The sequence below is a fragment of the Trichoplusia ni genome, chromosome 5 (genome assembly GCF_003590095.1).
Source record: "Trichoplusia ni isolate ovarian cell line Hi5 chromosome 5, tn1, whole genome shotgun sequence".
Taxonomy (NCBI): domain Eukaryota; kingdom Metazoa; phylum Arthropoda; class Insecta; order Lepidoptera; family Noctuidae; genus Trichoplusia; species Trichoplusia ni.
In genome coordinates, this window is record NC_039482.1 from 1,739,558 (window position 1) to 1,765,515 (window position 25,958).

The following is a 25,958-nucleotide window of genomic DNA, read 5'->3' on the forward strand; positions in this document are numbered from 1 at the left end:
TTTTTTTACTATTACTTAGATACTATGTAAGTACATATAGCAGTTTAAATATTTCTCGAAGACAAACTGCTTCATTGTGTAATAACTATTTTTAACTTTTTGTTAATCCTAAGTGTAGGTACTTAGTGTACCTTCCTTATGAATTTCATTTGAGTGCAACTGTTGCTAAACGCTCATTTTGTTAAGTAGGTACATTACTTAACATCAATTAGGCCACCTACAATTAATTTGTCATTTTATTAATTAGGTACTTATATTTAACTACTACAAATTGCTTGCAAAAAGTGGTTGATGAAGGACTTCAACTTGCAAGGGACAATAGAATATGGAACACAGACCTTCGATAGATGCCCATCTGAGTTGATCATAAAAAGTTCTTCTGTGCAAAGAAAAGCAAATATAAAAAGATACTACTTGAACTTGATCTTCAAAATACAATGGACAGCGACTACTTGCTGCAGGAGAAGAAACCCCAACTCCCGATCAGGCGCCGTTGTTTCTGTGACTAGGACGGAAGGTAAGTTGAATTGTGGGTATTGCCAGTTGTAAGTTCATTTGATCTGACAGTCAAAAAATCTGATAGCCGGTCTTACCAAGGAGAATCGTGTTGTCCGGGTTGAGAAGACCAGAATGCTGATAAATTGCTTTGTCCGGTTAGTCAGAAAGCCGATGGCAACGTTACTAGGAAAAGCCTAGGCACTAGGCAGATGGTACAATTTCTGTGCCCTTTCTAAGTGATAATAAATATTCAGTTTTGATGATCATGCGGTGATGTATCACGTTGTGATCCTCCGGTATTCCTCTGCACACCATCTTTCCCTGTTGTTTCTCATTTCATAAAATTCTGTGAAATACTCACTTAACGAATAAAGAAATCATCTTTACCTTACTGTTGATGTGCGCAGTGATTAGATAATCTATTAGCATCAGGAATTAATAAGACTATTGCGAAACGTCTTATGGCTCATTAGATTTAGGGTTAAGATATAACAAATAAACCGCAGCGTCGAAGAGGAAAAAGGAATGTGTAACATCCTCAATATTTTTCTCTAGCTTGTCGAAGGTCAAAAAGAGAATATCACTAAGTTGTAATTAGAAGATGATCGATATTATAAGTATATCATCTACCGATACAAACGATCAATTGGAATTCAGCCCTAAACTAGATAAGCTTAAAATTGGGCTGTTGTTTGTATACAAAATGCGCCTTCCTTAATATACTTAGCTAATCAAGGATATGCAACTTGCTAGTCTTTTACACATTTATCAAAACTGTGGAAACTTGGACGGGCAAATAAGGATATATTATTGCCTTGTTGCCATGCTAAAATTGTATACGATTTCTTGATATTGGGAGTAAATGGAAGCCTGCAACATATTGCCTCATATTTAATTAGAAATAAAACGAACCCAATACATTGTTACACAATTTTATTCGATAAAATTGTTGTTGATTGACATTTGAGTCTTATAATTAAAAAATAATTTACTTGATTCACTTCACGACACAGAACACGCAAAAAAAGGTTTATTTTTTCTTCAGCTTCTTGGGTGCAGCCTCTTGTGCCCCTGTCTTGAAGTACAGGCTGTAGAACACGCCTGTAGCGACCACCAAAATTGTTGACAACACCGTTATGTACTCCGCACGGTTTCTGAAAGATGACAAAAGTATTAATACTTGAAATGAAACGTTGTTCTTTAGAAAAAATGTTACTACTTTAATATTACTTTACTAGCTGTCCCGTCGAATTACGTAACCTACCGCTTAACAGTCGAAGTTAACAGTATAGACAAATAATCATTTGCCACTTTACCATATTTTATGACCGTTTAAACCTTCCCTGGCCTTTCACGAATATTTCAATAATAAAAAAAGCTAAGTCATTTCAGTCGTTCTCGAGTATTAGCGAGACTAACGAACAGCAATTATTTTTTATATATAAGAAGAAGAAGAAGACCATTAAGCCCGTAAGTAAGTTACGAGTACTTGCATAAACATATTTATTTTTATCCATTGAAAACCGGGGACTATATTAAACAAGCCAATCCAATTACTGATTAAGAGGCAGGTGAAAGTAAATATAAATTTGAAAAAGATTTGTAAATTATACTTACTGGAATGGAGTCCCGCACACGACGTACCAGGACGCACCATTGGGAGGCAATTGTTTGACGCAGTGGAAATCAAAATAGTCCTCATTGTAGTCAGTTGGGCAGAAGTACTTGCGTTTCTCCAATACCTGAAACATTATACTTTAGCATCATATCTACCTATTATCCTATCGTATCTATTACGTTATTCCATTTAAAATCTAAGTTAAAGAATAATCTATTTCAGTTATTTAAAATTTCTTAAAAATTTCCGGTATTATTTTAATTTTGTCTTGAGTTTTAAAGTTTACAGTGAGTGCGTTGATTATGGTAGTATTACACCAGAGCATTTCCCTGTAATGTAACAATCGAATACTCTTTACACATAAAACTTGAGTATTTACTGTTAAAAACTTGAAATATTAAGTTATCAAATGCTCGGTCAGTGAAAGGGAGGTATCCTATAACAATTCAGTGATCTACACAATGTTCTCTTACAAGTAAAATGTTTCATCACCATTTGCTGAATCAATTGCTCATATTATTCTTCTAAAATTAAAACAACAAAACTTTTTCTGAAAATTATGATCATTAGAAGCTTAATAAAAACAACTCAAAGCATTCAAACCAAGTTTGAATACTTCTGCTACCACCTAGCATCAATTTTATTTTTCATTTCCCTTAAGATGCTAAAAGATTTAAACGTTGCAGTGATCAATAAAAAGTAATAAAATTATGTCTTGTTACATCGAGTTATAAAAAATAATGGTAAATAAATTTCCAAACCATTGTATGTATTTTTATCAGTATATGCGCTACCGTTAAGTTATATCAGTATTAGATAACGTTCCAAATATCCATGTTTCCAGTACAAAGGGAATCAATTAATCATAGTATTATGATCACAAATTAATTCTGATAAAATAAATATACTTATGTTCTTATTACATGACAACAGAAAAGTGAATGTTTTCGGGATTCATTGATCACGAAGGTGTAAATCGATTGACACTGAGGATATTTATTTTTACGAAATACAATATGTAACATTATGTGCCATTTAACAATTTGCAGTTGCTCAATTCATTTGTTCCATGCTCATTCAATTTATCAAATACTTCTGAATTCAAACTGAATTTAAATCACCATATTTATTGATGTCCATCTTTAGAGACAAAATTAGAACAATTAGTTACTACATCGCAGCTTCGTAATAAGCGTAAAATAAATCAGTAAGATTTGTTGCTAACCAAGATTTACTCCAATATCTAATTAAATTATTCTTTATCTATTAAATGCTATAGTTATCATTCGTTTCATAACTAATCGTGCAGGTGGTATGTCTGCTGAACTTACTTTTATTTTATCTTTGTTATACCGATTCAAGAACAAGGACATTGATAAAATTTTACGTAAATCTTGTTTCTGTTTACTGTTATTGTCATAAATTTATTAAGTTGAATAGTTAAAAAAACTAATTCCGCACAGGGCACTACGGAATATACTCGTATATGCTTTGTGTCGCGGAATGTTTCACAAACATTTAAGTCACATAGTAGGTGAACATTTGTAACGACTATCTTCGTGAGATTATTACAAGCTATTTCTAGATATTCAGGTAATAAAGCTTCAAAATTTTGACGCTTTTTCGCGAATCACGTGTTATAATTATCTATAGAATGAAGCGAGAAGTAAACAGTACCTATACACAGATTCGAGTTTAAAAATAGTTTCTATTCAATATTTAGACAATCGCGTTTAAGGGCAATGCCCTCCAGAAGGCCTACCTATTAATGTAATTGCATTTATATAAGCGTGACACAACTGAAAGTCTAAGGTACTTTTAGCCCTCCGGCCTTGCAAACCTAACAAACCTCCTAAACAAAAGATGTTTTTTCATTTTACCTGTCCGAATGGCGTGGTGAGGGTGGCTACTTCATTGCAAGGTCCAACTGGCTCGTGCAGTCCAAGTGACCACTCTTGCTCGGGGTTGGCGAATATTGTGAAGCTCAAGTACAAAAGGTAGTGGACGGCCAACTGAGCGATGAGTAAGTAGTCTATTTTTGTCAATCTATAAGAAGTTTTAAAAAATTGATAAGATATATTTAAAAAAATATGAAATGAGGTATAAAAATCACTTTTTTCCAGCATCGGATTAAAACCAAAACTAATTTAACTATCTACTCCACTTTCTACAAATTAAGAATAAAATTACAATCAAAGACTAATTCTAGACAGACATCAAGTTACAATCACAAAACTGTAAAAAATGGATTCTATAATCAAACAAATACATTTACATTAATTAAAAAAGCTAAATTTAAAAAAGAACATTGTTACTTACTTCTTGGTGGCCTTCTCTCTGTCACTCAACAGTCCAGTGACAACAATAACAGCAAATATAGAGAAGAGTAGGAAGAAAGTGACTTCAGAGTGGATCTTAAAGATGTCATGCAGGGGATGGTAGATGGGAACAAACATCAGGACACCACCAGGCATGCCCATGAAGGAGGCAATCAATAGTGCCTTCCATTCAGACTTCTTGCTACAAAAAAAACTCACAAATTATTTATTGAGTATACAAGGTATACAAGGTTGAGTATACAAGGTGTGAGCAATATCAAAATAAAATAAATTGTATAAATAGTGTGGTAAACAATACTCTCTTTTTCATTCATATATATAAAGTTCAATAAAAAATTTAATGCATACCCAGCCGAATCCCATTGAGAAACCTTTGGTGCAAACCAATTCCTACTTGCTATGAAGAAGAAGTAGAAACTTGCAGCGAATGTAGCATGGAAGTAGTACGAGTTCCATGGTACCCAGTAATGTCTGTCATAGATGTTAGGGTCTGTGTCATGCCAGGTCCAGTGAACAAACTTAACGGCAACAATATCATATGGTAAATCCACAAGGACCGTAACAAGGCCCACTGCGAATGGTTCTGCATATTTAGGGAGATTCAACCTGGATACTGCATAGACCGCATGATAAATAAATGCAGGGTCTGGAAAAATGTAAATCAATATAAGTATTGCAAGAATTTTAGAATCAAATTGATTAAACTGTAGGTACAGGTAGATAATAAATGCAAATAAAATGAACAAAAACTAAGCAGGAATTAAAGGAACTCCGCCCCTAAGATGATCCACTGACCCAAAATGTACAACCTGCATGAGATTACTTACAAATACTGAATCAGTTATACTTACACAATAAAATAATGTGCAGAGGCAATCTTGCACCTAGGAATATAATTGGTGTTTGCGAATGCCAAAAGTTGTCATACTCTGGCACCACAAAATGCCAGAAGTTGTCGGTCCACAATCCATGTAGGATCGTTGCCAACCACAAGTAAGGCCAGCGACCACCTTTTCTGAAGGCTGTAAGCAAATGTAAAATGTAAGTGAATGGTTGAAATTTTTCAAACAAACATAGTATAAGTAGTTCATATCTATTATTTGTTTGGATTGGTTATAAAATATTTTAATTAAATTACTTTTTCATGCCCTAAGACATCACTGTATTAAAAGAAATTCACATTTCGCCGGTTGGTTGTCCACACTTAACAGGTACACAAATAGTCAAATACACACACATAGGTTGAGTGAGTGACAGAAAGTTGACATTTCCATTCTTCACTTCTCACTCAGACGCTCTTTTCCTGTATATCCTTACAGTACAGTCGCAGTCGGAACATGGTGACATTATTTTGGTAGGTATCCACGTATAATCACGTTAATCTTAGATAGATTAGCAGATTCCAAACATACCCAAGTTGTATCTATCACGTCTAGTGTTAAATGTACCTACAATAAGTTATTATTTCTACTATCCTCACTTTAGACGTAAAACGAAAAGTTGTTGTTATAGATGTGGCTATTTCAGTTCTTTACTTTTTTGTTTTGTTTAGAAATCGTTTCAGTGCGATAAAAATCCTCAAATTTTATAAAGAGATAGTCTCACCAAAAATATTATCATTAAAAGAAGCTAAGAACTCTCTTTATTATGTCATCAATATCTATTTTAATGCGATTTTAAGTCCCCGGGCCACTCCATTAAATTTGTAGACGGGGATTTGTACTTTATTCAGTTATCTTTCCCACTTTCAGGTACCATAACTTTTTAAACAGCTCTACTGATTTTTATCAAACTTGTCTCGAACACTCGCACATAATTCAAATTCACCTTTACCTAATACTATCCGTTCAAGAGCTACGATGCCACACACAGACAGGCATCAAAGTCATAACCCTCTTTATTTGCATTGGGGAAAAGAAAGATAAACTTCATTTTTCTTAGGCCACCATTTAAAAAGGGTCTTGTCTTTTTATACAAATCTTTACAAACTTTATAAGTAACGTTTTATTTTTAAATGTTTTTTTAGACAAAAGCCACCCCAGGATTGTTAAACATTTTTTCAGTAGGTAACTTGAAATTCGAGTATAGGTGTAAGAGTATATCAAAATTTCCTTTTTGGAAAAGATTTAACGTACCGTGTAGCAAAGTGATGAGCCCCGCTAATACGTAGACACCTTGTGACAATAGGTATGTGGGTTGCGCTGCCCACAGCTGCTTGATGTCATTGGTCTGCACCAGCCATTCCGACCACTGTGGAAATATACCAAAAAGTTAGTAATCAATTCGATTGCTTCACACCCACATAGAGTAAAGAATACCAATCCATTCAGTGACAAGTAAACTTTAGGATACCCACTTTATTTTTTAAATTGTGATGGTTGTTGACCATTGCTTGGAACTTTATTTTTAGCATTTATTGTTTTACAGACTTAGCTTCATTTGTAAAAAAATTAACAGTGTAGCTATCACAGTTCACGATATACAATGGTGACTGATAGCAGTGCCTCAGATATAGGGTACCGTTTTTGTTAGCATATCAACCATATGGCTAACAATAAGATCATGGTGAATCCTAAATTATTTAAGGCTGGTTTTGCCTCTTTTATTTGATTTAGTAAAGGCTTTACCATTTAAGATACAAAAAGTACTTAATTAATTTCTAACTGCAGTTCGTGGAACTGACCAACTGTAACAAATTCTGTATTGAGTGCGTACCTAATAAAATGTTTAATTTAAAACATTATTATCTGGAAGTTGAAGATGTTAAGGTGGAAACATTAGAAAAAATCTGCGCTTCGAAATCTATGTCATTCGACCATCTGTGTGGCAAACTATTAGTTAGTACATGTATACAAGTTTAAAATTAAATAAAACGTTTAACGTTGTAAGTGTAAAAAAACACTAGATAGGTACTTGACAATAATCGCAAAGCATGAATTTTCGCAAAATAAAATACAGAACCGTAATATATGTGCAATTTCTATAATATAAAGTCGAACATATTTAATAATTGAATATGATTTACCGTGACGCCACCGCCAGCTGTGTTCGTCATGTTGTAAGCGCGTCCACCGGTTGCGAAGCTTATCGGCACTATGATAATTAAACTAAATTTTCTGTGCCCAACATTTTTGAGATAGTGTTGTTTTATCTCTATTTAAATTTGTATCGATATTTTATATGCCGTGGAATCTTCATATTTTGGATATTTAATAAAAAAAAACTTAACTGTTAGAATGTTATTAATTCATGTCTTAAAACCTACATATTAATATTCTTAGTTTATGATGTAACAAGATTAATAGTTAATGGCTTTCGAGCAGGCTTAGTCTACTGCCTATTCTAAGCAGGCAACGAGGTCTCCTTGGCCTAGGCCTAGGCCCAATTCCGATGATTCCCGACGTACATATCCAACGAGGGATCATGTCAAATAAGATTTAACATGTTCATTGGAGGCAATTTGGAATCAATCAGGCTAAAGTGGATATTATGACAGTGTTGCAAAGTTTATAAGGATTTAGATTTATCCGAAAAACATAATTTGTGGTTACCCTAGTGTATAATAATAAATAATTATGTTTCTTTCTATCTAGAACAATTCTAATTTCAATATTTTTTATTGGGGTAATCCTAAAATTAAATATTCAATCGACTCTTAAATTATTCTAACTATCGATATTATTTTATCGAGTCTTAATCTTCCCTTGTTTCGCCACAGCACGCTACGTGTCCATGCGGTATTGCCAACGGGGATGCCACATACATTTGTGTTTTTCAAAAGTCTCATAACACCTGTGTAAAATAATTTAACCTCTAGCGTAGGTACTTCTACTTACCTAGTTTGACACAATTTACGTAGGAATTTTTGTGATTATTAGTTTAATCAAGTTTCATTTTATTAAAATAAAAACTTCTACAGTTTTAACAAAACCTTCATACATTATCATAATAAATATTAAATTCTGTCCGCTGATTGAGTTGTCCTTTTGCACAGATGTCATACAACGTAGTAATTTATAATAATAGTGATGAAAATAATAATTGTATTCTTTCCATACTACATTTTCACAAACATTCAAGTCACATGCACAAAGACAACCATACTCAAGGCTAACACTTGTATTACGCGGGGATCAAACCCGCGACACGTCGTTGCACACAGTGGGTTTCGCGTGGTGACCTCAACCACTCGGCTATCCGGAACCAAATTTATTCGTCAACGATTTGGTCTCTTTTTAGACTTTTGGTACGGAAACTTCAGAGTCGCGAGTCCGACTCGCAATTGATTCACTAAGATGATTTTAAGTACTTAACTAACGTAACTAGAGTTTGATTTGAAGATGTTAGAATATCGTAGGAAATTAATTTTGGTCAAACTAAATTATTAAAATTTTACAGAATAGAACTGTCTAACAGCAAAAGTTCTTTTTTTACGTTTAAACTCAAGTTGCATTATGTCAACGCTTACTGCCACGCGTTTGTAGGTAAGTATTGAGATCAAATCACAGCAACAGGCAGTACTTATGTGAGTTTTTTATTAGTTTAATGGCTGGACAGAGTTTCTTATTAGTTTCTAGCTAGGGATGGTTTGAGCATTAATTCCAGACTCGAAGAGTTGGAATTCAGGCTTCCTCACGATATTTTCTTCAATAAGGAACTTATAACTTTGAAACAGTCAGTAAGTAGCTACTTATGTAGCTAGAATCGAATCTACGCATAGAGCATAAAAACCAGACATCACAAGAGAATCCTAAGATACCAAACAATATCCTAAGATACAAAATGATGGTGGTAGAACGGCCTGAAGTTTTAGCCACAGAACGAGCATGTGCCGTAACTTATACATATTTAAATCTCTTCCACATATTGCCGATTTTACATTACAGGTTCACTTCGGATAGTACCGTTCAACGCTGTTGGATTGAAGCCCCTTTTTTGGAATAAGCGCCGAGAAACCTATATAAACTACCGACACTTAAACATAAAATTTCCTTTTAATTCTCGGGTAACTTCTTGAGTAGAAAATCGGTCCTCTTGAAAGACGTTTAAGGACGCACGTCCATTATTATGAGGCCTTGTTAATTTTAATCTAAATGCATACTATGAGTAAAATAATAATAAGGCCTATTTTACAGTGACATGCTATGCGGGCTAGTTTTTAAGATTGACCGGAAAACTATGACACCTTTCTTCTCATATCAGTGTAAAATTGGCAGGCCCAACAGGCAAACGTCGGTAAGTAGGTGTGCAGTACATACGCAAGCGATCCCGTGGCTGTGGCTCAGGCAGTTCAAGAGGCCCAGGGTGGTTTTAGTCAGTGAGAGCCTGACATATGTAAACATTATCCCCACGCCGAGGGCACGGGATAATGTTTACATTAACTTGTTGAACGTTAACGTTTCAACCCGGCAAAAAAAGGTGAGCAGTATAAGGGCTAAAACACATTACGGCGTTGCGGCGCCGCGGCCGCTAGAATCGATAGTAGCGTCACTGCCGATTAAAGCGGCGCGGCGCCGCAACGCGGCATTCATTCCAGCGTAATGTCTGAATAGCAGAGTAATGTCTTCTTAATAACAAATAGGCAACAAATTTTTCACGATGGAACATGGCAGAGTCTATCCACAATAAAAAATCACGACGAGATGGTTACCCCACCGAACGACAATAAAACGCTCTTTTTCCTGACGCCGCAACGCAAACTGCCGATTAACTACCGTTATGTGTTTCGGCCCTAAGCGCGCTAGACTCGAGACTAGGTGTGCCGAGAGTTGTGTCAATGGGAGTATAGTTTAACGGTTCAATAAAATAAGTTAATACTATCATGTTTATTTATTTATATGTATAATAATATATTTTACTTACAAACAAACTTCTTTTTGAAATCTTAGATTTAATCTGTGGTGGGCACAGTGCTTGACTGACACTACTGACAGTTTAAAAAAATCTGTCAAATGGTAAATAATCGTAAATGTAAACAACTACAATTAAAATAATCCTTTAAAACTTATTTCAACCCGTATATATCTTATAGAATATTTCAAAGATAAGCTGCTTAGAAGTATTAGTGCAACTGTTTGCCTGAACCTTGAAGTCTTCTGTGAACCTCGCATCCACTCCTGCAGTATTTTGGAATAGAGTTTCAGCCCTACACAATAAATAAATGTCATCAGCATTTATCGGACTACCATATATACCACTAACCCTTTTACGAGGCAAATATTTAACAAGAGATTTGAACTTTACGACCGGCAATAAATTGTAAGTATTGCGACAACTTAGGTAATAACTTTTTTAATATAATAATTTTAAAAGCTGATGTTTGCTATTAAACTGCGCCTAAACGGCAAAAAATATCGTAGACATGAATAATCATTCTAAAAGAATTCTAATTTTACGAATAATTGTAATTTTAGTTTGTTTGGCTTTCCTTTGCCATAATTATGCGAACGCCAAAAGTGCCAAAAGGAATGGGCATAAAAGACCAAGACACGGCCTTCCTGGAGATGAAGGAGGCAAAATAAAAAGTGCAGATAATCCGTTTCAAAAGAGACTATGTGTTCCTGCAGATGATACTCTTAGAGGTATGTGTCCTAAACTAAGCAACATTTAGACTGGCTGTTGCCAATGACCACGCGTTTATCGCCTATATATCCTGAGTATTCCTAGTGATTAAATTATGTTTGACAACTCTTACTTTGTTATAAATTAAGTATTTGTACCACTTAATATAATCAGTTCAATAAAGATTAACACCACTTTGTAGAAAACACCATAAAATATATGGATAGTTTGAAGTAAAATGTTTATTTGTCCATAAAACTCATTAAAATGTGTCAACCTTTTAAAATAGACAAATTATCACCAAACTACCCGAGTTTCCGATTGCAGTTATTGTTGCAAAAAAATATTTCCAGCATGTTACCCGCAGATTTGACAAATGTCATAACAAAGTCTTTTAAACAATTTCAAAAAGTTCCCGTTCAGAGGTAATGTAATAATAAAGAACTGGAACTTCATTTCAACTCTTTATAATAAAGGTTTCTCATTTATCCAGGTCCCACTTAACCAGGTTTCACTGTATTAAAATTAATATTTTTTATTCTGCTGCATAATAATTATGTTAAACTCATATTTCCGGAGGTATTAAATGAAATCATTTACATATTCACATTATAAACATATAAGTTGTCTTTTGTATAAAGTTCAATGGGGTTGATTTGTCCATCTGGATAAAACCCCCTTAAACTAATTGAGAACTTATTGATGTTAATAAAATACTATAAACAAAAAGATCTCTGCAAAAAGGCAGTTTGTTTTAGAACTAAATTTATAGCAGAACTTAATAAAAGTAGTAGGTAGCTAATTGAGAAAAGCAAAATCAAAACTAGAATAGTCTTGCAGACCTCCATGGTGAAGAGACTACATCCACTTGCTTTTGTCCTGTTCACACACACAGAGGTTAAAGTAAGCAGTGGTGGCATCAAGACAGCCCTCCGGGATTTTCAGAAATAGTCATGGCAACAAGATACTATATAAAATAAAACCTATATTATTAGGGGTCTTGAATCATTTTTCTATTGACCACCTTGTTAATTTAGATCAAGTAGGCCTTTTACAGGTGTTTAGAAAAATTTCTCACCAATGGAAAAAAAAACTGGCTGAGTAAGAAAATTACAAAAGGACTTCATAAAGAAATTCAGTTCTCACATCTATACTTGACTATGTTTTATTAAAATCTTTACCGTATTTTTACAGCAAGACGCAAGTCATGTTTCCTGAGACCGGATACGGGCCCATGCCGAGCAAATTTATTGTCGTGGTATTTTGATGCAAGGATGCGGAAATGTTACCGTTTCTTCTGGGGCGGGTGCCAAGGGAATGGCAACAGATTCGATACTATAAACAAGTGTCAAGAACATTGTTTGATTAATGGATCTACACCAACATGTAAGTTGTATGTTATGAGTAGAATTTTTGTTGATCACTTTATTCCCTATACTGCCAACCTTTTTACCTACTTTTGTACCGTCACAATTTGCAGCCATATTATTTTATAAGTTTATAACCCTAAGTATCCTTTGAATGTTGTATTGTTATTTACCAGTTATGCAAACAACAAGGTGCTGCCCAAGTTCATCCCATAAAATCCATTTTTTATATCACCTGTGTGTCATGCCTAGAACTTGTTTAAAATAAACATATTCTGCAAGAGCCTGATAAAATTTTAAACTTGGTCTGTAGGTGAAAAATATAGTAATATTAAAAACTATTGGACTATAAATTCACTTTACGCTTACTCTTGAACTGAAAGGTACTTTACTGAGTGTTGTTTGTGAATACGGAGGCTGATTCTTTACATGTCTAAATAAAACTTGCTCTTAATAAAATATTAATAATGAATTTTACATTTTCCACAGTGCATGTACCATATTTCTGTTCTCTGGCTTTCGACTTTGGCACTTGCTTTGGACATTACAATCGGTGGGCCTGGGACTCAATTGCCAAGTTAGTATATTTTTAATCTATAGTATTAATTTACAGTTAATAATATAACAGGAAAGACGTTAACGCGTGTATGTTTCTGCCCTTTCAGAAGCTGCAAACGCCGTATGTACTCAGGGTGTGGCGGCAATCAAAACAACTTCGAGACTAAGGAAGAATGCATGTCTACGTGTCTCCTCAAACCGAATAACACCATGCAACGCTTCCACCAGTTCACTACTTGTATACCGTTCACAATAGGCGACTTGCAGTAGACGACTACTGCTCAAATCTCGAGTTTACTGCTTAGGAAGATTACATAAACGACCGTATTCATGAACGGTACATTGCTAAGTGCTTAAACGTCTTTTTGTTACATTCCAATTAAAAGTGACATAAGTAAAGTGTTAGAAACATAATGAAAGGAGCTCTCATAAGATATGCTAACTAAACCATTACCAACCACTTATTTTTAATTAATCTTGTGTTGGAATGTTTTAAGCAATTCGTTTATGTGTTATTATAATTATTTTGTAAAGTTGCAAATAAGAGTTGTTGAATAAGGTTAGTCTTTTATTTTCACTTGGACGGGACCGGAAAATATGAAAATCTTGCTATATAAATATGAATAAGACTGCTGGGATTCTGATAGATATAGATTTCTAGAAAGAAAAATAATTCACTAGTTTTTTTATATCTGTCAGTGTTTATCAATTGCACTAGTTAAAGCATACATTCGATATTCATGTTAAAGTTGTTGCGAAAAATTTATATTACGCGTTATTTTGTGACGGGTGCCGTCTTGGCTAGGCGGATTTTAATGAATACTTCCCCGTCGCCGCGCCAGAACAGCTATGTACACAGGTTAGGTATATTGTACAAAACGTTGATAGCTGTTTTCAAGGCGATTGCCAAGAATCTGGAGGATAGTGTTTTTTTAATGGTCTAGAAAATTCCAAACACGCTGTAGAGATTGAGAGTGTGAGATGTGAGATTAACAGTACCTATAACCTACCGATTTTACCGGGTAAAAAAAGGTCAAAATCAGATATCTCGTTATTCCTACATTTCATACAGGCCATACAGGCCATTACAGGCCGTAAATAACTTGACATTACTTCTTTATTACACATTATTGTTCACGGCTAAGTTCCAACTGCACATTTGGCCGATCACAGTTTAAGCTAAGCTTAACGCGGTCGGTCCAGGGATGGGTGAACATCTATGTTATAAAGAGCTATTATTTCTTCATCTTTGACAGTTGTTACGGGTAGTCAGAAGCTAGAAAGTCTGACAACCACCAGTCTTACTAAGGGGTATCGTGTAACGTGTCGCCCAGGTTACTGGGTTGACGGGGTCAGATAGACAGTCGCTCCTTGTAAAATACTGGAACTTTTAGCTGCATCTGGTTAGACTGGACGCCTAAAAAGGCTAGGATGATAATGGATTTTATTATTTATTTTTTATTGGAACACCACCAATTAACTTGCTATTTATTTGTGATCACAATAATTAGCAGAAAGGAAACATTTCAAATGAAACTTTCAGCCTTCAAACAAAATCCTAACTAATGACTAAAAAAGTTGGATAAAATGAAAGTCGTTTGAAAACTTTTCTGTGATATATTCTCATCTCATAAATGACTGAAGTCCGCAAAATTATATCTTATTGCATGGAAACAAGTATTAAAATTTAAAACCCAACTATCGGGACAAGTAAACTAAAAATAAATTCGTGTGAAAGATTGTGATTTTTTTATTTTTAATCTAAAAGTAGATAATTTCAATATTTTTGATAGTTTCAATTTACAAGCATCGTATGTAATTGATTGTTTTCGAATAGAAGTGCTATCGGTGGGCACATAAATAAGTTATTACATAGTAACTATTTCAATTTAATAAACACTTATATTTCACAATATTTATCGTCTATAAAAATACAAAGCAGTCCAACAAACGTTATCAGAATTATTATATTATATATAACCGGAGTACGAAATGGAATTGTTTAAATCCCAATTATATATATTCGCAATTCTTTTAATATTCGCTTATTTTGTTAATGCAGTAAGTATTTTTATTATTATTAAATAGGTAGATATAATATGTGTAGGTAAGCACTTACATAAAAAAAAAAAACAAAAAAAAAACGAATACCTAACCTTAGCGTGCGTTCTCGAAATCAACTTAACAGAGTATTTTGAGCTGGGTTACTTATAATCTGGGCTAAGAATGATCCAGTAACTCTTAGCAAATTAACGGAGACCAAACATGCTACTAAGGATATTTGATTTAGCATTAAGTACGTATCTCATTTGGAACTCACTTTTGTTTTTAAATTTCCTTGTAATATTTCAAGCAGGAAGTGATCTAAAATACTTAATCAAAAGTTTTTCATTGCTATGCACATCGCCCACCAATATTCACCGTTAAGTTTATTTCGAAGGAATCACGAGCGTCACAAACAGTCAACGCTTGCTTTAGAATCAAAAGTAGGGTACACACCGAGTAGAATGCGAACTAAATCACAAGACTAACTGGTATCGCTTTCTCAAGGCCTACCCTCCCTCCAGCAACTGTTTTGGTTATGGAAGCGGGACGGCAATACACGTTGTAAGCCGGCGTCTCTTTCTAACACTGCATCAGTCCTAAGAGGTGGTGGCAGGCTCTCTTCTTGATTTATGCTTACTATGCTTGCTTAAGCTTTGATCCTTAATGATGCAACCGCTGGTTTTTTTTTTTACGTAATTTTCGGCCTACTTTTCCCTGCCAAAGGTACTGCTAACGTTTTTACTCCCCTCCCCCAAATAAAGGGATGTGAATAGTTAGTACCTATCCTTCCTCGAGAATCTCGAGAATCGAGTATCAATCACAAAAACATTTCAAATCCGAAACAAAGTTTCATACAACAAAGCGCTCATACAATTTAGGTATTTTTTATGGATATAGGGTACTTGATGTGCTAATAGGGCGCATGAGCGTCACCACCCTCGTCGCTCCATTCCGCGGAATACCCCGCGCGACGTATATACCTGGATAAGCTAATAGGCCCCTGAATTTACAAGCGAAGCAGTCGTGCATATTATGGCTAACAGTATCTAGGTAATTGATTTGCCTTGCGAAATATACGGCCATTTTTGCCTGAGAGTTCACCTACCCAAGTTACCACTGAATTGTTATTTGCCAGGTTTTAGATTAAATTTATCTCCTGGTAGACTTAACAAATAAACTAACATATTAAAATAATTTCTTATCATTCAGGCACCTTGCCGGAAAGCAGTCTATCCTGTCCATCAAAAAATGAAAATGGTAGTTTTGTTTCAATCAATCCTTGAGTATCTAAACGGGAATGAATTTTTAATGCATATTATAAAAAAAAACTTTTAAAAAGGCACTCGTATGGTACAAACTTCTTAATGTGGCAAATCGTGCATTAACTATTTGACTCAATTACATGCTCAAGGTATTTTTTTCTATCATATTTTTTTATTATTCAGCCAGACGTTCCACCTGAGAGTTCCGACACCTCCGAAACTTCTGATCCTCCTGATCCTACTGATCCTAGTGATAGCACTACTGGTTCTACTGGTACTACTTCTGCTAAGAAAGTTACAAAACCTACGGGATCATACACCATAATCTTCAAAAAACTTATTCGTTATAAGAATAACATTGAAGATTTTTATAAAAATACAGTGCAGTCCAGAATTGACGATGTGATACCTAAAATAAGGACTTTTATTCATGATGTAACAGCTGACTTGAAAAGGTTTCATTTTCGTAGACCCCAGGCTACTTCCGCTCCTCGTATCAGACAAACATATGATATGCCAACGCAGTTACCTGATGAAAGCACATCGTAATTCAATAAAATATAATGCAACATCATAACGTGTAGTAATTAATTGATGAAACAGATTGAAATCCCAACAGAACATTTTTTCCAGTGTACAGTTTGCGCAGCTCGCCGCATGAGGGACCCAAGAGATAAAATAATTAAACTTATGTTGCCTAAGAGGAGACATCTGTTTCGACTAAAGAACCACACGTCACCGTACTAGCTGCGCCAATGAGTTCCCAGTTAAGTTGTCGCGAACAGGCCTCGTCATCGACGGTGCCTTACCACAAACTTGAGCTTTATATAGTACTAACTGTATTACATCTGGCAGGCGCGACGAATGATTCAGCGAAAAAATTCAATCACTTCTGAACCACCCGTGACTCGTCCGACAAGCTTCTCCACTCTAGCATCACAAATAATTGACATTTTAAGCCAGTTAAAGAAGGGCAAGCTTCTGAAAACCAAAGAAAATTATAACATGCTACTGGTGAAATTAAAACAAGACTTTCATACTACTACAACAACTGAATCTGTTAGAATTTGTTCGAGATGTAAAAAATCATAACTTTTCTCGGGATTTGAAGTTTTATTTCTATTAATAGATACACTGTTGCATGACTTCTTACTGTTGCCTTTAAAGGCGTGCTCAGACGATAATAATCTCAGGCTTCACTCAATACCATTAGAAAGCAAGAAAAAAGATTTTTTAATGAACTTTGTCTCTCTATCGAGAAAGAATTTCACGTTTCTGAATTTTAAGTCGGTATGTAAAGGTTTTCGCTGACGATTCTGCTTAAAACATTCTCTTATCAATTAGACTTTTTTTCTTGGATCCTCGCCAAGTGCCAGCCATGGAGATATTTCTGTGATCAGTCTGACTCGAAAGAATGATGTTAAGTATCCATCAGTGTTAGACCCATGTCAGGACCTATTAGATCCTAAGCGTAGTTAGACTAAGTAATCAACAGCTGTGCCCTTCCTCCATAAATATCGCCTTCTTTGTCTTACATGCGCTGCTTTGATTCCACTGTCCGCAAATTGACTATAACGCGACATCGCTTCTACTTTCTTATGGTTTGTTGCTTTGTGTTGAATTCTTGCTTTCGATTAAAACACTGCTTTTATCAAATTAATCATTATTTAATACCGTTTATGTAAGCCCGAAGTGATTTTTATGTTGTATATAACAGGCGCCACGCATGAGTCATGTAAAAGATATGGCGTCTTTTGTCCGGCCGCTTGTGGTGCTCCCGGCGTTGCCTACAATGCCGAAGTCTACGGTAATGCCAGTGACGAACGACATGACACTTAACACCGACACAAACAACTCTACAATTGGTACATCCACGACAACTACATTAGCACCGCTAATTAAAAACATTCTAGCTCAGTTAAAAAAAAGCAAAATACTACGAAATCAGTTTGACTATGACGAGCTCTTGATAAACTTGAAGCGAGACTTCCTTACCACGGTTCCCACGACAACAGAGCATCAGTGTCCAAAGAAACGAAGAAATCTGAAACAAAAACAACAAAAAAAGCAGAAACTTTAACTTTTCTAAGTGTTCTTTTATTTATACTTTGAACACGATTCAGTAATATGGGATTAAAAATGGGTTTATGGTGAGGACCTCGACGTTTTTATTAAGTAACTTACTTATGGCCAATAGTGAAAAAATGAAACATTTGTAACTGTAGGTAACACCTTTTGAAACTGTAGGTATACGTTCTATCCAAACGAGGTTGTAGTCTAACTGAACCAGTCGCCGATCAGCAGGCGGAGAGTCAACGTGAAGCGAAACGGTAATTATCGTCAGCGACTCGCAGTAGCAAATTGTAGGTGTAAATATGCATTTAGAGGCAATAGACGGAGTTGATGACTGACTATTGAACGTGCCCTTACAGTACGCCACCAGCATAAACTGCGTCCTAGTCATATGTATTTGATACTGGGGTCATCAAATTTATACAAATCAAATATTACACTACTTGCATAATTTACAACTCTACTTAAAATATAAATTTTAGATTAAATCACCAGATGTAGGCATCTAGGCATGCTTAGCTACGATGATAGGTACCCTTTTCAGGGGGAATATATTATCTAACTTATAGCTCAAACCTACGAAACACTTAGGCACAAGCTAATCTATAACTTTGGTGTTGAACAAGTTTGGTATCTAGGTGAACCTGACTATTTATTTTTCTTGAGAAACCGAGCGCCTGATTTACTTATTAAGTAGGGATAAAATGACGTCAAATTAGTTGTGTTGTAAGTAAATTGTCTGTGAATGTGAGAAAGGGAACAATGCTTTTAAAAAACAAACTATAGTTACTTAAATTATTTATTTACTATGACTATGCTACCTTTTTTACCCCCGGGAAATCCTCATGCACTTTCTTCGCTCTGAGGAAGGCGGAGAGGTGTGCCGGAGTCTTACCGGCTAAAACCACCGGAGTGCTTCACCCTTCCCTTGGTCCTGAGACCACGGGAACTCGATGCAAACTACCGCGAACGACTATGCTGCCTACTGTGACCCAGTTATCGTTTGTTTGTCACAGCGGGACACAGTCTGAAAGTAGTTCTGCCTCACCTAGACTTGGACCATGGTCACGTTAATCTATGGTGATAAAATTCTCTTTAGACGTTCAAAATAATCTTTAGACATTCTAAAATATACCTTTTGATGGTGTCATATTGACAGAATTATAGGTAATATTAAAACAACTTTTTTATTTTAAACGAAATTAAAGTGATAAAAAAAAATCGTAACGCCTAATACCGCTAAAATGTATTCAAATGAATTTAGACCGTTTTTCCTTTTGATAAGAAAGGAAGAGGAGAAGGGTGATAAGTATGCGAAGATTAATATGGAAGTGAAACACCGCGCGATCTGCGAGCCACTGAATCCCTTTACCAAGAAAACTGCTTTTACTCAAACGTACCCGACCAAGTTGATACCGGCTGCTCCCAGAAAGGCTTGCTGCTTTTATTGCTCCTGAAATATGATCAAAGTAATACGTTCTCGAATCAGAGTCATGCAAAATCTTTCCGCGACTACTGCTATAAAGAAAAATAGACCCCTGCTCAACCTCCTCTGCATATTTTGGGCGAAAACTCTAGGAAGTGTTTTAGGAGCGTCCATGAGACTAGTAAGCTGCCATAAGATGTCTTCCAATTTCTATTTGTTTTTTCTTCAGAGCTATCGGTATTTATCTTATTACTTAACGCTAGACTTTATAGATGTGGAATTGGTTAAAGGCCGCCCAAAATTAAAGATCGTGTCCGTGGACCGACCCGTCGTGTCCGACCCTGGACCTTTTTGTAAATGATTTCATTTATGATTATTCTTAACAAATAAAGTTTATAAATCGACAAGTAATACTGCTTTTATTTATTTTTGAATATTTTTTTCTCTGCTTATATCCCTTGCGTGCAGTTGATCTGAATGATTACAATGTAGGTAGGTACATACTGTGACGATTGAAACAGTTTGTTTAACTTGTCAAATATCATAGAGCAAGAGCCCGTGAACCCCAGACCTTCGTTATTTTATAAAAGCTGAAAGTTTGTCAGCGCATACTCCCAACACAGGTAAGAACGATGGACCATTATGAAGTTTGGGTTATAGTGGCTTAGGCAGGTAAACGGTACTAAAGGTGTGTAAAATACCGATCTAAATTCGTCAAATAATAAAGTGCGATTTTTTGATATTATCTTCAGAATATTATTAAAAATCACGTTATTCATTGCCAGACACTTAACATCGTGGCAACCCCTTGCCAGACACCCTTAATGTTCATGAAATTATAGTTTAACTTACGTTATAGTATAAAAGCTGATTTTTATAAATAATACTTGGGTAATAAGTAGATGATGTTTCCTCATTAGCCAGACATTTTTTATAGTTCCAACCCCTTGCCAGACAAGCATGTAGGGTAGCTGTAGGAGCGAGCGCGAGGCAGTATGTATATGAGTGAGTGCGAGTGAGATGGCGAGTTAAGTCTACCGCGATCCCTCACTGCGCAGTTGTTATTTCTACTGCGCATGTATTGTTTAGTACTCAGTACATGTTTACATCAGCTAAAATAATATAATATAGCATGATACGTAGATTATATTTTTACAATTTGTTTATGTGACTTTTTAAATTAAAGTGATTTTGTATTATAAAAACAAATCATAGGTGAAACATTAATTTGTGTTATTTGCAAAAAAAAGTAGTGACAAATAATATTTTATAGTATGACTAGCTGACCCGGCGAACTTCGTACCGCCTTAGCGTAGCTTTGATGCACTACTTTATTTTGTATAGTTGACCTATCTTAGGTATGAGTACCTATTAAATTTAAACTGGAATCTATAATATTCTCCATATATAAATTAATCCCTATTTCCCTGGTCTCGCCATATCTGAAAAGGACCTAATTTTATTAAATACAAAACAAAATATATTTTTATCCTCAGTAATAACTTGTAGCATCATTAACCTATTTTTAATTAAATTTTTGAAAAATATTTTATTTTTTGGCTTTTTTTTTAAAACCTGTTTTTGATAAAATAAATTAAAATTTTTAACAATTTAAGGTAATTGTAGCATCGAATGTCTTTCCTTAAGATGTTTTTAAAATTTACATAAATCTGCGCCAAAAAGTTTATTTGCATGAGTCATTCATAATTCATAATTAATATTATTCTTATCATTTATAACGAATATTTAATTAATAATAATTGAAGATAGCACATATTATTGTTTTAGTTGATGTAAGCATGTATTAAATACTAAACAATACAAACGCATCTCACTCGCACTCACTCATATACATACTGCCTCGCGCTCGCTCCTACAGCTACCCTACATGCTTGTCTGGCAAGGGGTTGGAACTATAAAAAATGTCTGGCTAATGAGGAAACATCATCTACTTATTACCCAAGTATTATTTATAAAAATCAGCTTTTATACTATAACGTAAGTTAAACTATAATTTCATGAACATTAAGGGTGTCTGGCAAGGGGTTGCCACGATGTTAAGTGTCTGGCAATGAATAACGTGATTTTTAATAATATTCTGAAGATAATATCAAAAAATCGCACTTTATTATTTGACGAATTTAGATCGGTATTTTACACACCTTTAGTACCGTTTACCTGCCTAAGCCACTATAACCCAAACTTCATAATGGTCCATCGTTCTTACCTGTGTTGGGAGTATGCGCTGACAAACTTTCAGCTTTTATAAAATAACGAAGGTCTGGGGTTCACGGGCTCTTAGACCATCATTATCCCATCTCAGTAAACTGTAGCTGTTTTCGATAATGTCATTTTTATCTTATTCTATTCTTCTCTTATCTATCATCCAAAAAATAAGGATTTATTTGATAAAATTTATGTTTTCTTCCATTTGTATTGAGTTCAATGACGATTTCTGCAGATGGTGGAGATGATGTAACAATTTTCAATTTTGGAAGAGACCGCCGTGCGCTGTGTAGTGTGCTGTCACTCTTTCACAGCTTCAATGAGACACATTTCTTTTAGACTTCGTTGGAAGACATAATATATACTTACTGCGGTTCTATATTATTGTGTTTCCACACATGCTCAAACTGATATGTTATTACGGTGTGATACCTACTCCCATTAAGTGTCCAGCTCATTATTTATGTCCGGTCGTGTCGGATTGCGGTCATTTTGCTGTGAGAGCAAGGGAACAGAGAGTGTACTTTCGTCAGAACTCGCTTGTGCACTTTAATATACTTTTTTTTTTGAATTACGGTTGGGTCCGAAACTAGGCGGGTCTCCCGATAAATACGCGTGAGTAAACCGTTACATTACTTAAAAATGCGTTTCCACCAGAATCGTGTACCTATCATCGATATTCTTGCGTTGAGTTTTTATAATAGGTACGTATGTTAAGTAGCAATTCTTATCAGAGGGCACGTCTTTAAAATGCATTGCCCGCATCAATTTATGAAAGTTGACGTATAACGTGTCTAGTTTCAGTTCTTTCACCCTGATTTATCATTGACTAGTCAGTTAAAATTCTATTGTAACGTGTCACTGAATTGCTCCTAAACGGCTGGACGGATTTGATTTTTTTTTGTATGATTTGGATGGCCCATAGAAATCTAAATAACAAGGTAATAGAAATGGCATACACCGCGGCGATCTATCGAAACGCATGTCGCCGGTGGGCGGGGCTTCAACACATTCACAGCAAATAACTACGCAATCACGCAAACATTAACATCGAGAAGACCAAGCAAACAACACTAGGCCGTACGTCTAATGCAATAAGATTGACTTTGTCGTTGTATGGATTCACTAACTCACACAGTCATTGCATTTTTTTGCATTAGTTGTAGTGATTACGTAAACTACACTAGGGATTGACTACGGATCCGAAATATAATGAAAGACGAAATTATGAGTGACAATGTTTTTTGTTGTATTCTTCTATGGATTACATTATAATATGTACCTACTTACAAAAAAAAAAATTCGCTAATTGTCGGTTGACAAAAAAAAATATTATTAGGAAATACTTGGTACCTAGGTAGGTTTGGTTTATACGGTGACTTTTTAGTCGTCTTACAAAAGCAGCCCAGTTCATGTATCGAATGACTAGTAAACGTTCATAATAAAAAAATAGGTATTTATGAGATTTGGATAAATTTAAATTGCAATTTTTATTCAATGCTATGCTATAGCGCATGGCGTACTTTTTGAAACCGTAAAAATGGAGAGGGGCGCGGGCGGCGGCGGGCGGCAAGTTATCAAGCATGCAACTAATTCCATAGTGTATATTCGGCCTAAGTTATAGGGTACCAATTTCGTTTACCCGTGGTAGTCATCTACTTGTCTTTTTTATTTATTTGCATCCTGCGGGATTCTGAAATAAAAATAATTTCAATAATATGTTCACAAAAACAAACGACTATTAAAATTGTTACTTTTCGTATACAATGTTCATTTTGGATAATTTGTCCGCACTTAACCACATCACTATTTCCGACAGTTTTGTGCGGCCGTACCACTACAAATACGATCGCATTGATAAATATTATTTTTCGTTATACATTTCTCTTTTTACAACGGTGCATTTCTGTAAGTCTCTTACTGCAGAGGCAATGATTAGTAAAGAATGCAATTGTTGCAGGATGGTGCGATATAAATATGGTTTATAATGAAGGTTATGTTTTGAAATTTAATTTTGCAATAACATCAATATTACTGCAATAATTTACTTACCGATAAAATGTTATCAATTTATTTATGTTATTACACGATGCAGATGAATTTCCAGCCTGAGAAACGCCGCAAAACACCATTTTTAATGGTTCTTGCTGTGACGACGTTCCGCGAGCGACTGAGCGTAAGTTCGCGCGCTGGTGTCGTCCAAGACACCAGTGTGGCGACAAGGTCACGCGGCGTTGGCACTTCTATTACCTTGTTATTTAGATTTCTATGGGATGGCCCGTGGCGCCCTGGATGTCGACAGGAGGAAGATATAATATCAGCCCTTATACTAATCAAAGCTGGGCAGACGCAAGAGAACTGTGATGTATTTGAATGGTTTGATCAATGTTCACTGCTCACTGCGGGTGTCCATTTCAAATTCTACTTTTTTCAATACTGATTTCTTCGTGATCAATGATGTCTTAGAAGAATTAAGAAAATACGTACAAGTTTAAATCGCAACTCACAATGGTAGTTGCCTGCCTTGGAATCAAACCTTTACCGCATGCCCACAAATTCACGTAGGACCACGAAGCTACCACATTTTTTAGAACGAGTCAGTCTCATTTGCATGTTTATTGTGTCTATTTCATAATTTAAATGAAATATAGCATTGTCGGCAAAGAATTATAATGATTCTATCATAGTAAAAACCACCGCTTACTAGCAACTAGTCACTAGAGTGTCGGTCGTATGTTTCTCCAAAAATTTGTATTTTCGAAAGGCTTTAAGGTTTTGTTGTCGTCAGCAAGTGTAAAAAAAACAAGTTTCTTGGGCAAGTAAACATGAAGTACCTGTGTTGGCAATAAGTTAGCGGTTCGCATGCGAAGATGAAAACATTGTTTGGTGACGTAATTTAATGTCTAATTGTGTAGCCGATCGAACATCATTGATAGAAAATAATAAACCTTTTCGTCAGAGTTATAAGGTAGATTTTTAAAATAGTATATTTGTCATTTCATGCTCAAACAGTTAAAAGGATCCTTTGAATGATACGTGAATCGCTGATCGGAGTTATACAATTGTCTCAATTGGTGTCCATCAAATCCACAAGGTCGTTTTTTGCAAAATAAAATGCCAACTCATTGTACATAATCATTTCATGAGTAAACTCAGGCAGTGTCCGTTTGCTAGGTAGGTAGTAAGCACATCTATCTATAAGATGATTATGTTGGTACACCTTGTTTGTCTATGATATCACGTAGGACTGTAAACAATTATACACAAACAATGAAATGACTACGGCTTCTATTGTTACTCAGAAAACAGTTAAATTGCATCATCAGCTCGTATCAGGTACTAATATTGAGGAGTCCATGTATTGATAGCACATTCCTGGTTCATAAAATCAGTAGATTCATTATTAATCAACGAAAGAACATTAGTTCTTCAAATAAAAAAAAACAGTGCCAAACATCATAAAACGATCGAACTTGTGTGTTTAATACGATTTTTTTATCTAGTAATTTAATTACTAGCATGTCTCATAGTAAAGTTTCGCTAGTCAAGATGATAAACGCTTTATATTATTTGCAATATTCGTGATCTTTAACACGTAGTGTTAGAGTCTAAATCTGTGTGGCAGCAGAAGCTCTATGGTTTGCAATGTCTCATAGAGGGTACATATAGGTGTATATAGTTATCGTGCGTGTTATCGTGTTATCAAACTGCAGCGCAGGTTGTTAGCAATTATATAGTTATTTTTGAGGTTTTAACATATAAATGTAGAACAATGGAGTTAGAAGACGTCGTGGAGGACTGGAACTTATTGGGAAACCGCAAAAAATATAAGGTATGTGACTTTAATAAGGAATTTCATTCAAGTTCAGTGCATTTTGAAACAATGAGGTTATATTTGCATCATATTTACCGAACAAGCGGCATTTTGAGCGGCGTTTGTGATTTTGGGAAGAATAATGAATTATTTATTACCATTTTTCGATT

The 25,958-nt window shown here is 35.1% G+C and overlaps 4 protein-coding genes across 6 annotated transcripts in view; 3 read left to right on the plus strand and 1 right to left on the minus strand.

Moving 5' to 3' along the window:
* Positions 1-1,414: 1,414 nt before the first annotated feature.
* LOC113493994 lies at positions 1,415-7,586 on the minus strand. The gene is made up of 8 exons (XM_026872078.1): positions 7,481-7,586; positions 6,591-6,705; positions 5,307-5,477; positions 4,804-5,101; positions 4,436-4,636; positions 3,997-4,162; positions 2,116-2,240; positions 1,415-1,652 (listed from the first exon to the last, which is right to left on the minus strand). The coding sequence occupies exons 1-8, from the start codon at positions 7,508-7,510 to the stop codon at positions 1,529-1,531; spliced, it is 1,230 nt and encodes a 409-aa protein (XP_026727879.1). The 5' UTR covers positions 7,511-7,586; the 3' UTR covers positions 1,415-1,528.
* Positions 7,587-10,097: 2,511 nt separating this feature from the next.
* LOC113493868 (tissue factor pathway inhibitor-like) lies at positions 10,098-13,500 on the plus strand. Its single transcript, XM_026871900.1, has 5 exons — positions 10,098-10,170; positions 10,869-11,036; positions 12,211-12,402; positions 12,873-12,960; positions 13,049-13,500. Exons 1-5 carry the CDS (start codon positions 10,098-10,100, stop codon positions 13,209-13,211), a joined length of 684 nt encoding a protein of 227 aa, XP_026727701.1. The 3' UTR covers positions 13,212-13,500.
* A 1,201-nt stretch (positions 13,501-14,701) lies between these two features.
* On the plus strand, positions 14,702-18,406 carry LOC113494068. 3 transcript variants are annotated; one of them, XR_003400628.1, is made up of 2 exons: positions 14,702-15,002; positions 17,967-18,406. XR_003400628.1 is itself a non-coding variant. In XM_026872205.1 (2 exons), the coding sequence occupies exons 1-2, from the start codon at positions 14,934-14,936 to the stop codon at positions 16,796-16,798; spliced, it is 435 nt and encodes a 144-aa protein (XP_026728006.1). In that variant the 5' UTR covers positions 14,702-14,933; the 3' UTR covers positions 16,799-16,870. The 3 variants fall into 3 exon arrangements, 1 of the variants encoding a protein (XP_026728006.1); XR_003400627.1 differs by lacking the exon at positions 17,967-18,406 and adding an exon at positions 16,883-17,958; XM_026872205.1 differs by lacking the exon at positions 17,967-18,406 and adding an exon at positions 16,433-16,870.
* A 7,239-nt stretch (positions 18,407-25,645) lies between these two features.
* Positions 25,646-25,958, plus strand: part of LOC113493995 (peptide transporter family 1-like) — a 45,764-nt gene continuing 45,451 nt past the window's right edge. The window contains exon 1 of the mRNA XM_026872079.1: positions 25,646-25,806. Within this exon, the coding sequence (XP_026727880.1) occupies positions 25,747-25,806 (60 nt within the window). The 5' untranslated portion in view covers positions 25,646-25,746. The remainder of the gene's footprint in view (positions 25,807-25,958) is intronic.